The 13,161-nt window shown below is 42.3% G+C and overlaps 1 protein-coding gene across 1 annotated transcript in view; it reads left to right on the plus strand.

Moving 5' to 3' along the window:
• The window catches only part of mrc2 (mannose receptor, C-type 2), a 299,439-nt gene that overhangs the window by 241,675 nt on the left and 44,603 nt on the right, over positions 1 to 13,161 (plus strand). Inside the window, exons 19-21 of the mRNA XM_072561856.1 lie at positions 326 to 426; positions 5,009 to 5,154; positions 11,922 to 12,036. Of these exons, the coding sequence (XP_072417957.1) occupies positions 326 to 426; positions 5,009 to 5,154; positions 11,922 to 12,036 (362 nt within the window). The remainder of the gene's footprint in view (positions 1 to 325; positions 427 to 5,008; positions 5,155 to 11,921; positions 12,037 to 13,161) is intronic.

Genomic DNA, 13,161 nt, shown 5'->3' on the forward strand with positions numbered 1-13,161 from the left:
TCAAGAAAGTAGTTCAATACCACCTTCTCCAAGGACAACAAGGGATGGTCAATAAATGCTTGATTTATCCACCAGTAATTTAAGTAAAGCAACCATTTTGCTGGATTTCAGTTCTACAAGTGATTGACGTAAATGACCAATATCCACAACCTGGATGGCAAAGGGGAGCAGGTTTTTTGACCTTGAGGAATTATATCCACAATCAAAATCTTGTCCTTGTGATATACCCACGTAGTTTGCAAGTGTCACTTACTGAGGCCAAAAAGGATTTTAATTAAGGCCATGATTCAGTGCAATGATGACGTCCTGATCATGTGTGTTCCAGGTGGTCTGATGGCTCGATTCTGAATTTTGTCTCTTGGGCCTCAGGGAAGCCACGACCTATTTCGCGGGACAGAAAATGTGTCTACATGTCACCCAGTAAAGGTAAGAGCCACAAGGAAATTACCCTTATGGGCTAGATATATCCCAATACATTCCAGCTTCTCAAACACCATACTTTGGAGACTTAAACCTGTCCTGGCATAACTAAAATAACAATAATGGATTATCAGAGGAGTGGTGTTCTCTTTTCAATGCAGTAATAATAATTTGGTAAACACAGTCTGAAAGGGTGCTGGACCAGATTCAATAGTCGCATTCATATGGGAACTTGTAAAATACTTTAAAGGGGAAATCTTTTCAGCTCAATGGGGAATGCCAGAGAATGTGAATTGCTGGACAATAGTGTCAAAGAGCAGCACAGGCATGATGGGCCCAAAGGTTTCTTATGCTGTACAATTAGAACTATAGAGATGATACAGCACAGAAGGGGGTTATTGGGCTCATTTCATCTATACTAACCCAAAGACACCCAGATGCCCTTTCTAATGTGATATTCCAGCACGTGGTCCATAGCCCTGCAGCTTACAGCAATGAAGGTCCAGATCCAGGTACTTTTTAAATGCGTTTAGAGTCTCTGCCTCCACCACCAACTGAGGCAGCAAAAACCAGGCACCTACCACCCTATGCCTAAACAAGTTTTTCCTCACATCTACTACATAGATTCAATCTGTGACCCCTGGTTTTTCAATTCATTGCCAAGGAAACAGGTTACTCCTCTCTATTCTATCTCAACCTCTCACAATTTTATATACCTCACTCATGTCATCCATCAGGCTTCTCTGTTCCATGGGAAATAACCTGAACCTCTCCAGTCTGTCCTCGTAACTACAATCCTCCAGCCCTGGCAACATTCTAGTGAATCTCTGTACTCTCTCCAAAACAATTACATCTTTCCTGTAATGTACTGTAATGTACTGCATGTAGTGCTTCAGTTGTAACCTCAACGGTGACTTATATTCTTTGGGTTTAGAGACAGGATGATCTCTTGGAACATCCTTATCAAAGCGTGATCATACCTTTTCACTAGATTTCTTCACCAGACTGAGCTATGCCATTGGCCTAATTTGTAAATCCATTACCTGGTATGCTTCTGAGGTATACATAGGGTCATAGAATCGTACAGCACGGAGACAGGCCCTTTGGTCCAAACTAGTCCATGCCGATCAAAATGTCCATCAACGCTAACCCCATTCCCCTGCACTTAGCTCATATTCTTCCAAACCTTTCCTATCCACGTATCTGTCCAAATATTTTAAATGTTGTTAATGTACCCATCTCAATCAATTCTGCTGGCAGCTCATTCCATATGCCCTCTATGTAAAAAAAAAAGTTGCCCCTCAGGTTCCCTTTTACTCTTTCCCCTCTAACCTTAAACTTGCGTCCTCCCGTCCTTGATTCCCAGGCCCGGGGAAAATGACAGTGCATTCACCCTATCCATGCCTCTTATGATCTTATACACGTCTATAAAGTCCCCTCTGTCTCCTACGCTCTAAGGAAAAAAGTCATAGCTTGTCCAACCTCTCCGTATAACTCAGTCCCTTGGCTCCTTGTAAATTTGCAGTTTAGTAACATCCTTCCTATAGTAAAGTGGCCAAAACTGAACATAATACTCAAAGGACTGCCTCACCAACATCCTGTACAACTGCAACATAACTTCCCAATATTAAAAATCACACAACACCAGGTTATAGTCCAACTAACTTTCGGAGCACTGCTCCTTCATCAGGTGGTTGTGGAGTATAAGATTGTAAGATACAGAATTTATAGCAAAAGTTTAAGGGTGATGTAACTGAAATTGTATATTGAAAAAGACCTGGATTGTTTGTTAAGTAACTCATCTTTTAGAATCCATTTTGGTTTCGGTTCTTACATATGTAAATCGCAAAACTTTGTTTAAAAGTTACATTCACATTTTCATTACATTCTTGAGAATGTAACTTTTAAACAAAGTTTTGCAATTTACATATGAAAGAACTGAAACTACCAAGGATTCTAAAAGATGAGAGACTTAACAAACAATCTAGGTCTTTTTCAATATATAATTTCAGTTACATCACCCTGTAAACTTTTGCTATAAATTCTATATATTACACAATCTTATATTACACAATCACCTGATGAAGTAGCAGCGCTCCAAAAACTAGTGCTTCCAAATAAACCTGTTTGAATATAATCTAGTGTTGTGTGATTTTTAACTGTACATCCCAATCCAACACCGGCATCTCCAAATCATAACTTCCCAATCTCTATACTCAGTGCCCTGACTGAAGAAGGCCAGTGTGCCAAAAGCCTTCTTCACTGCCCTGTGCCTCCACTTTCAGAGAACCATACACCTGAACTCCCAAGGTCCCTCTGTTCCACTACACTCCTCAAGGCCCTACCATTCACCATGAAACTCTTATCTTGATTTGATTTTCCAAATGCAAGACCTCACACTTAACTATATTAAACTCCATTTACTATTTCACAGCCCACTTCCCCAGCTGATCAAGTTCCTGCTGCAATTTCTGATAACCTTCCTCACTGCCCACGGTACCTCCTATTTTAGTACCATCTGCAAACTTACTAATCATGCCTTGTATATTCTCATCCAAATCATTAATATACATAACTAACAGCAATGGGCCCAGTACCAACCCCTAAGGCACTCCACTAGTCACAGGCCTCCAGTACAACAGGCATCCTTCCACTATTACCCTCTGCTTCCTACCATATCTGGCTTGATCCCTCGGCTTTGCTGATCTTGGTGGTTAGGGTATGGAAATTGGCCTTTTGAAGACTGGGGGTTAAAGACAGAGAGAATTTAGCCAAAGTTCCTGCACTTGGAGATTATCTGTGGGCCTGGGTTGCAACATTTGTCCATCATGGAGTCCGCTACCAGCCTGGATATGAAGCAGGCTCATCACAGCCTGGAGGAAAGCACTGTCCAAGTTCACATAAGAGCAGAGCAACAGCTCAAGCTGTATGTTTGTGGTTTGATTTCAGAGATTTCAACATTATAGTATACAATCGGAAGCTGGTGATTGTGAAATCACTGCCAATTCGGACAATGAGAATCCTTTTGATTAATGGATGCTGTAGTGGAAGGTATCAATGATTGATTTAATAATTCCCCAGAGCCTACAGTTGGTCAGACGTTGCTGATTGTTGCCAGTGTTAAGATATTGATTGGACACCATGAACAGTCGTGGTTCACTGCTGTTTTAGCACAATCAAAGTGTGCCAATTATCATGTGTAAATTAATTGAGGACAGAGACACTTGTCACACATACTGTCCGATCTGTCCTCAGCTTGGGATCACATTGTTATCCGTTGAGCTTGACCAAATGATGGTCAAATCCCAGTGGACAATTTGTTTCAATTATGGTAAACATGTTCTTGGAGAACTCGCTCACATCCAGCTCTCTATCACTTGTGCTATGCAGGAAGCCATCATGTGAAATGAAGAACTTATAAAACATCCTAAAACTCTTGCCTGTAAATGAAAGCACTTCAGAAGTGCAGTCACTAATGCAATGTAGCAAATTCTAAACTCGATCTGTGTAGGACAAGGTCCCATAGACAAGGTTGTGAAAATAACCAGATAGTCAGTTTAGCTGAAGTAAACCACTTCACTATCATAGATTCAAATGGTGGCCAATCAACCCATTGTATCTATTGTCAGCTCTTTGGTCGTTTGCCTTTCCAATTAATCCGGTTTGCCTGCTGATACTTCCCAAACACCTGCATTTTTTCCCCTTAAACGTTTACCCAATTTTCTTTCAAAAGTTACTTTGAATCCAATTACTATCAAAAGTTTTATAATTTTTCATCCTCCATAAAGGGCTTTTTCTCTGAGTTAGCTGTCATTTTCTTCACTGGTGCACAAGATATCTGTTGTACTTGTCCAGTGTCAATTTGTAAACGGAATAAGATTGCCAAATGATGTTCGTTAGCCCTTTAAACCCATTACAAATGTGACTTCCAAATAATAGAATAAGAATTAGCTTTTATTGTCACGTACAGGCATACTCAAGTATAAGGATACAGATGGACAATGAAAATATACCATGTTGCCATCTTAGGTACAAAAGTACCTAGGTACAAAATCTGAGGTACATAATAGCCTTATAAAACATTTATGTTTCAAATTTTGTATTTTTGTTTAATCCATTCATGGGATGTGACCATCATTGTTTAGGAAAGAATTTATTAACATTTATCAGCTGTACCTAATTGCCCTTGAGAAGGTCATGGTCTGCTGTCTTCTTGAACTACTGCTGCGTTTCCATATAATTCACAGTTTCAAACTGGGTCAAAGAGATTCTGTCTCTCAGTTTCTCATTCACTTTCTCATTCTCTTTCTTATTCTCACACTCGTTCTTGAACTTAATTTGCTTTCAATCTCTTATTCTCTCTTTCTTGTGTTTTCTGTAGTGAATTAACTCTTTCAAAGAGCTGATATTGGCAAGATTGGCTGAATAGCCTACTTCTGTGCTGTACAATTCTGTGATTCTATTTTCTCTTTCTCACTCACACTTTCCTTTGCTTTCCTCTCAATCTGTTTCTATCTTGTTCATTGCATTTTTTTTCTCACCTCCACACCCCTTCTTTGTCACATACATGTTTTCATTTTGGTTTCAGAAGTGTGGGGTGACCAGAGATGCCTGAATGACCTGCAGTACATTTGTAAAAGGACAAACAGCTCCATGGTGAAGCCCCCTTTACCATCTCCGCCGTCTACACATTCCGGTGGTTGTCCAAGGGGGTGGACCCCATTTGCAAGCAAGGTATTATCATCATAAATAAGGCTAGTTCTGATATTTTAATGATGTATTGAATGTACTGACCCAAAGAGAGGTGTAAACTCTGTAATAAGTGCTCACTTGCAATCAGCACCTGACCTAATCCTACATTGCTTCGCATCATTCAATGTTAGGATCCTAGCTGCAACCAGTTTAGTGTAGTGATGATTGAGGCCTTTTATTTAGGTGGGTGTCAATGTGATCTTCTGTGTTCGTGTTGAGTGTAAGGTGCAACTCTGTAGCCACACACCAAAGTTTGTCTGCTTTCTAAAATAAAGCATAGATAAACTAATATTCAAATACTAGTTTTTGAATACCCAACACACACAAACGAAGTTGCATCAGGACACTATTCAAAAGGGCCACAACACACTGCAGCACACCAGAACTACAAAAAGAGGAAGAGGAACACCTATACAAAGTATTCGCCAAAAACGGATACCCTCGCAATTTCATCAACAGATGCCTAAGGGAGAGACAACGGAACAAGGACATGCCGCAACCCAAAGGACTAGCCACACTACCATACATCAGGAGCATTTCTGAACTGACAGCCAGACTACTGCGACCACTAGGACTCATAACAGCACACAAACCAACAGCCACACTCAGACAACAATTCACCAGAACGAAGGACCCGATACCCAACATGAGCAAAACCAATGTAGTGTACAAAATCCCATGCAAGGACTGCACAAAACACTACATCGGACAAACAGGAAGACAGTTAACGATCCGTATACACGAACACCAACGAGCCACGAAATGACACGACCAGCTATCCTTAGTAGCCACACACACAAACGACAAGCAACATGAATTCGACTGGGACAACACTACCATTATAGGGCAAGCCAAACAGAGAACAGCCAGGGAATTCCTAGAGGCATGGCACTCATCCACAGACTCTATCAACAAACACATCGACCTGGACCCAATATACCGGCCACTACAGCGGACAGCTGGAACTGACAACCGGAAGCAGCAGAGACAGGCCACTATAAATGCCGGAGGAAACAGCACAGAAGCGCTTCACAGGAAGCTCCCAAGCACTGAGGATATCACCTAGACAGGGGATGAAACGTTTGCAAGACAAATTCCCAGCTCGGCGAACAGAACCACAACAACGAGCACCCGAGCTACAAATCTTCTCCCAAACTTTGAACACCTACGGGCGAGAGACGCTAAGACAAGCTAGGAAATGGGAATCCTGTGCCAACCGCCTAAGCGCCACATACGAACAACTCCGGTTCCTGCATGAATGCCGAAAGAATCGAATCCTTCCACCATGTGTCAGATACAGACCACCAGTCAACAATCCACAAGCCAGGGACACAGCCAGACAGAACGGATTCAGGATGATCCAGGTAATGATTACAGATGCTCACAACAGACTACACAAATACAGACAAGAAGTTGCGCACCAAAAATCGTTAATGTCAAAAACCACCAATCAGGAATGGACCCGGACCATAGAACAGGCCGTCACCATAGGACAGAACAGGAGCACACACCGCAAAAAAACGGCACTAAAAGAAAAAATGGCCAAACTAACACACAAAGAAGAGGACACCACAACACACACCTGGGTTAAAAACCTCTCCCACAGACAGCTCACAGACACGGAAAGAACAATACTGGCCAAGGGACTCAACTACAACCACAGGGACGCCAAGACAGCAGACTTCCTAGCAGCACTAGAATGCACACTCAGGAACAATGGACTGACAGAAGAGACACAACAAACTGTGAGACAAAGTATCGTACCGCTGATAACAAGGAAAAGACAAACACATAACCTCAACACCAAGGAGAGGGAAGCACTAAAATCACTAAGAAACGATAAGAACATAATTATACTACCAGCAGACAAAGGCAGAATGACGGTCATCCTGGACAAAGCAGAGTACATGCAAAAAGCACAACAACTACTTGCAGATACCAACACCTACCAAAAGAGGGAGTTTGACCCCACCCCACAGCTCACCAATAGGATAAACAACACACTGAGGAATCTACAAAAAAATGGACAGATAACCAGGTCTGACCTACAAAGAATGAAACCTGAAAGCAACAACACCCCCAGATTCTATGGACTACCCAAAGTGCACAAACCAGACATCCCACTCAGACCCATAGTATCACTACCAGGGACACCATCACACAAACTGGCGAAAGAACTACAGCAGAAACTGAAACACCTGATCAGCAGATCCAGACAATCTATACAATCGACACAGGAATTCTTGGACATCATCAGAAATATACAAATAGACAAGGAAGAAACTATGGTCTCATTCGATGTAACGGCACTGTTCACCTCCATCGACAAAACACTAGCCAAAGAAACAATAGCCAACCTGCTGGACAGACATAACAGACAACAGGACGTTGAACCTATCAACAAAGACGGCATACTTAAACTACTGGACTTGTGCCTCACAACACACTTCACATTCAATAACCAAATATATGAACAAATCAACGGAACACCCATGGGCTCACTGATCTCTGGACTCATAGCAGAAGCAGTAATGCAAAGGTTAGAACAAACAGTCTTACCACAACTTTAACCCAAATTCTGGGTCAGATACGTGGATGACACCTTTGTAATAATTAAAAACACAGAAATAGAGAACACACACCAGATCATCAACGCCACACTCACAGGAATCCGATTCACTAGAGAGGAAGAAAAGGACAACCAACTCCCATTCCTAGACGTGATGGTACAGAGAACACCGAACGGAGAATTCACCACAAAGGTTTACAGGAAAGCCACACACACAGACCAAGTCCTAAACTATGAAAGCAACCACCCCAACACACACAAACGAAGTTGCATCAGGACACTATTCAAAAGGGCCACAACACACTGCAGCACACCAGAACTACAAAAAGAGGAAGAGGAACACCTATACAAAGTATTCGCCAAAAACGGATACCCTCGCAATTTCATCAACAGATGCCTAAGGGAGAGACAACGGAACGAGGACATGCCGCAACCCAAAGGACTAGCCACACTACCATACATCAGGAGCATTTCTGAACTGACAGCCAGACTATTGCAACCACTAGGACTCATAACAGCACACAAACCAACAGCCACACTCAGACAACAACTCACCAGAACGAAGGACCCGATACCCAACATGAGCAAAACTAATGTAGTGTACAAAATCCCATGCAAGGACTGCACAAAACACTACATCGGACAAACAGGAAGACAGTTAACGATCCGTATACACGAACACCAACTAGCCATGAAACGACACGACCAGCTATCCTTAGTAGCCACACACACAGACGACAAGCAACATGAATTCGACTGGGACAACACCACCATTATAGGGCAAGCCAAACAGAGAACAGCCAGGGAATTCCTAGAGGCATGGCACTCATCCACAGACTCTATCAACAAACACATCGACCTGGACCCAATATACCGGCCACTACAGCGGACAGCTGGAACTGACAACCAGAAGCGGCAGAGACAGGCCACTATAAATGCCGGAGGAAAAGCACAGAAGCGCTTCACAGGAGGCTCCTAAGCACTGAGGATGTCACCTAGACAGGGGACGAAACGTTTGTGAGACAAATTCCCAGCTTGGCAAACAGAACCACAACAACGAGCTACAAATCTTCTCCCAAACTTTGAATTCAAATACTCATTTGATAGTACAGCACTTGCATGTTGCTGAAAAAGTACACAGTTTGTCAAAGATTTTCGTCTGCACTCATCAGGTCAATTTGCAAGAATACCAATTTGGTGAAAAGCCAACATTTATATTGCATGAGAGGAGAGTGCTGATTGGTTAGAAAGTGGACTATGATTGGTAGTACACAGAGTCGAATTGCTAACCAATCAGTACTCTCCTCTCATGTAGTAGTTCGTGCCTGTTTGATTCTGGCAACCACTAGTTACTGTTTTGAGTCCAGCAATCACTTGCTGCAGCTGCTGGCATGTACAGAGAGAAGAGTCAATTCTCATAACTTCACAAGTTATTTTACCTATGTATTAAACAATTCACATATTTATTATATTTTATTACAAACAAGAGCTTATATATTCTCTCACAAAGTGAACAAAACCTCCTTATACACCCACTCAAGTCCTTTGACACTCCCTGAGTAGTCACAGGACATAAAAGGTAATACCTGACCAGGATATCTGTGTTGCTACTGCTGAGGAGGGCTGACACTAGCCAGACACTGTTCTCTCTCTTGATGTCACCACATCTTGGACCACATCGCTTTGCTTCTGCAATGGTTGGTCTCCAGTTTTTGCTACCTGCATGCTCCAAAGGCCTTCTTTTATCCTTTTTCCTTAACTCTCTCAAGATGTGGTCTTTTTCCCATTGGCCCAGGCTTATCTGCTTATTGCATGTCTTTACCTTATTGGCTCTGGACCAGGGACCTAGATGGCATCAGCTCATTGCCCCTCATCCAAATAAGGCTTTTGCATTACCTCAACTTACCTTTTCCTGCAAAATATAGTTGGTACCAAATAGTACCTGGACTCCAGTCATTCTCAGTTCACAAGCTGTTTTCCCCTGCGTGTCAGCTGTTTCTTTTTTCACTTGAGCATTCCTGGCTCCTGTCAGTGACTGGTACCTCTGTGTCTCTGCAGCCTCTTGGCAAACATTTCATTTTCAGGATATGTCGCTGACTAGTACCCCTGCTGTCTCTGTACAGCAGCCTGGCTAACACAGTTCGTTTTTCCCCTAAATTGGAATTCTTGTTAATTGTCCTGAATTAATGAGAACAAGACAATTTGCTTCAACAGATGTGCCTTCTTCCAGAAATACTAAACTAAAATTCTGTGCATGCTAGAAATCTGTAATGAAAATAAACTGTTGGAAATACTCCATAGCTCTGGAAGCAGCTAAGGATAGCAAGACAGACTTGATGTTTCAGGTTGATAACCATCCTGATGATTCCATGTTAAATGAATAGCTGCATATTTCCAACATTTCTGATTTATTATTGGTGTAAGCATGACATTTCATGAGCTAACCCATTCACCCACTGCTGGCTTGCCTGTGCAAGATCTTTAACAATGTTCATTCCACATCTAACAGCTCATGTTTATATTTACTGCACTGTACGCAATTTATATTGAAAGTATGTCTGTAACAAAAGGCTTTTTTACATGTCAAACTAACAGTTTGAGTTAACCTTCAATCCCTTTCTCGGAGGATGGGCCAACATTGCCTGTAATTTTGTTTTTGCTGCTGCACAGGCTCTCAGGTGTGTGCATGGCAGTGGCTTCCAGAAGTGGAAGCCCTTCATCAGCTGCATGGCCGTGCTGCCTACAGAGAACACTGGCTATTGCCTTCAGGCTTGTCCTTACCTCAGGTTGCCAACAGCTTCCATGAAGCATTCATCACGTGATCTCCCATTTCCCAAGACATCACTCCTGCAATCACCCTGTTAGTCACTTTGTACACCCAACATCCTGGTGTCCTAGCTTCCCATTGGAAGGCAGATAGACTGTCCAGTGTCTGGGTGAATCATGAGTATGTGTCCAGCTGAACCAGAACCATACAACAGTAGCAGCACACCAGTCTTCGTACATTAAATGTACCTGTGATTTTCTCCTAGGTTTTTTTGCAGTAGTGTCCCAAACATTAATTTTTTAAACGTAGATGTCACTTAACATGATCCCAAAGGATGAGCCATCTCACTCACTTGCTAAGCTGCCTGGACACTTTAGCTATAGTAATGACAACGTCCAAGTAAATGGTTAAGTTATCCTCACAGATCTTGAAGCAGTCCTGAGGAGGGAATTTGAACTGGGAGGGGATTTGGAAATGGTAACACTGAAGGGTGCTGACTGACCTACAGAGCATCATCTCTCTTATATGAATTTCAGTGTACATTTTGATCTTAAGCAAGTGTGTGGATTTTGGCAGGTTGATTTATGGTAGCGCTTTCCAATTGTGTGTCTATTACAGAACACTTTCATCACCAAGCCTATCACCAGAGTATCTTCTGAATTGGCTTGGCAGAACCAGATTTGATCCTTCATTCTTTGTGGAATGAGTTGGTTTTAATCAGAATGCTGAAGAGAAAAATGCTGTTCAGTGACCTGGGTTAGAGATGGGCTGACCTCTCTTGATGCAAGGTTGACTGCTCTTGGAGGAGGCTGGAGCTGATGGTTATTGATGACCCCCTCTAAAGGAAGAACTTCCTGAGGTCACTCAACAGGCTGACACCTCGACAATGGTCAATTGACACTCATCGAGTGAATGTGTACCTGGACACTAATACTTCAGGCCAGAAAGCAATAAGATGCAAAATGTGTTCACTGACCACCTGTCACTCCCTCCCCTCTTGCCTTTGCTATACTTTCCTCTTGTCCCCTAATCTTGGTCTCTGTGGTACCCCCACCCCCTCTCTAATTTTCACCAGTTTTCAAGTCTTATTTTCTAGCTCCCTTCTTTTCCTCCTTCATTTACTGCATTATCTGCCATTCTCTAACCTGTCTCTAAAATCCCCCTGTGATATGGGGCTAACCACCCTATCAACTTGTATAATTAAAGATTGTGACAGTCCGGGAGGGGTGTTCACACATTGTGACCTGTCAGATTGTCAACCAGCTGGTGAATCCCTCCACTGCTTCACTCTGGTCTCCGAGGGAAGCATACAAAGGTTTGACAAAACACATCCTTCATTCTTCTACCTCTCCCTCATTCTCTGCAGCCTCCTCCTTCATTCTCCCCTAACAACTCTTCTCCTCCTCACTGCAGTGTTTCAAGATATATGGATACTCTAAAGTGGATCGTCTTAACTGGATTGAAGGGAAGGCAGCTTGTGAGAGAGCAGGAGGACTGCTAGCAACAATCTCTAATCACTATGAGCAAGGTATTAATTGTTGACAGTTTGTATGCATTCAGCAGCAAGACTCCGTTTCATTACCTATCATTTGTCTTTGATTTGATTTTGAACACTTTAATGGGGGTACTCAGTTTAAATATCTCTAATTTTGGTCTCTGTTGTGTCCCAACATTGTATCCTGCCACTGAGATAGGTCAGTAAGAAGTTCCTGCCGTAGAGGCTACACTTGGAATGTACACACTCAAATATGTTCACAAAGGTGTACAGACTTGGACACAATCATGTAAACATGCACGCACAGGCATAAACCAGCATGTGTACTTGCGTGCAAATATGAACACGAATGTGAACACAAACCTGCAAATATACAACGATTAACAAGAGAATACCATCATGAACACATGTGTGAATACACACACGAGTTTGCACATACCAACATACAAAGACCATCTAAGTACATGAGCAAACACACTGGATGTGCATATGAATACACAAATATACGCACACGAATATATAGATACAAGAACAGATACACTTGTCTATGAGTTTAATTTTTTTGTTTTAGTTGGAAGAATAAAACAGACAATTGCATTCTGTTTGGTGATTTAAAGATTTGCAATACCCATGAATATTATGTCAGAACCCCCAAAGTCTGCTTTGAAGCTGTGCAGACCGCGGGTGGTGCATAGTTTATGCCAAAGTGTGATTACAGTCGGCTGGAGATTGCTTGAGTCCCAGTCAGGCTGCCCTATCAGTGAGTCACCCATGTGGAACAGGGAGCAAGAGAGAGAGATGGGATCTTTCCGCATGTCACGCAGAGTAACTAACAGGTTCAGTAAGGAGCATCTGCCTCAGGGACATCACTGTACCCATGATCAAAGGAAGCAGAGTAGTGAGGAGACCAGGGCCCATTCTTTTTGCACTGGCTCTACAAATGAACCTAAGTCTTAGTGCCACTAAATTGGGTCAGCCAAGATAATCTCGAAGATTATTTCATCAAAGCAAGTAAAACCGTGAAACCAATTTTTCTACATCTGCTTTTCAGGGTAATTAACTGATTAGGGGTAATTTTGACTCCAACAGAAATAAAATTTGAATGATTTGATAATTGCATTCCTGATTTATGGTATCCATTATACACACTCACACAAA

The sequence above is a fragment of the Chiloscyllium punctatum genome, chromosome 42 (assembly GCF_047496795.1).
Source record: "Chiloscyllium punctatum isolate Juve2018m chromosome 42, sChiPun1.3, whole genome shotgun sequence".
In the NCBI taxonomy this organism is placed as follows: Eukaryota; Metazoa; Chordata; class Chondrichthyes; order Orectolobiformes; family Hemiscylliidae; genus Chiloscyllium; species Chiloscyllium punctatum.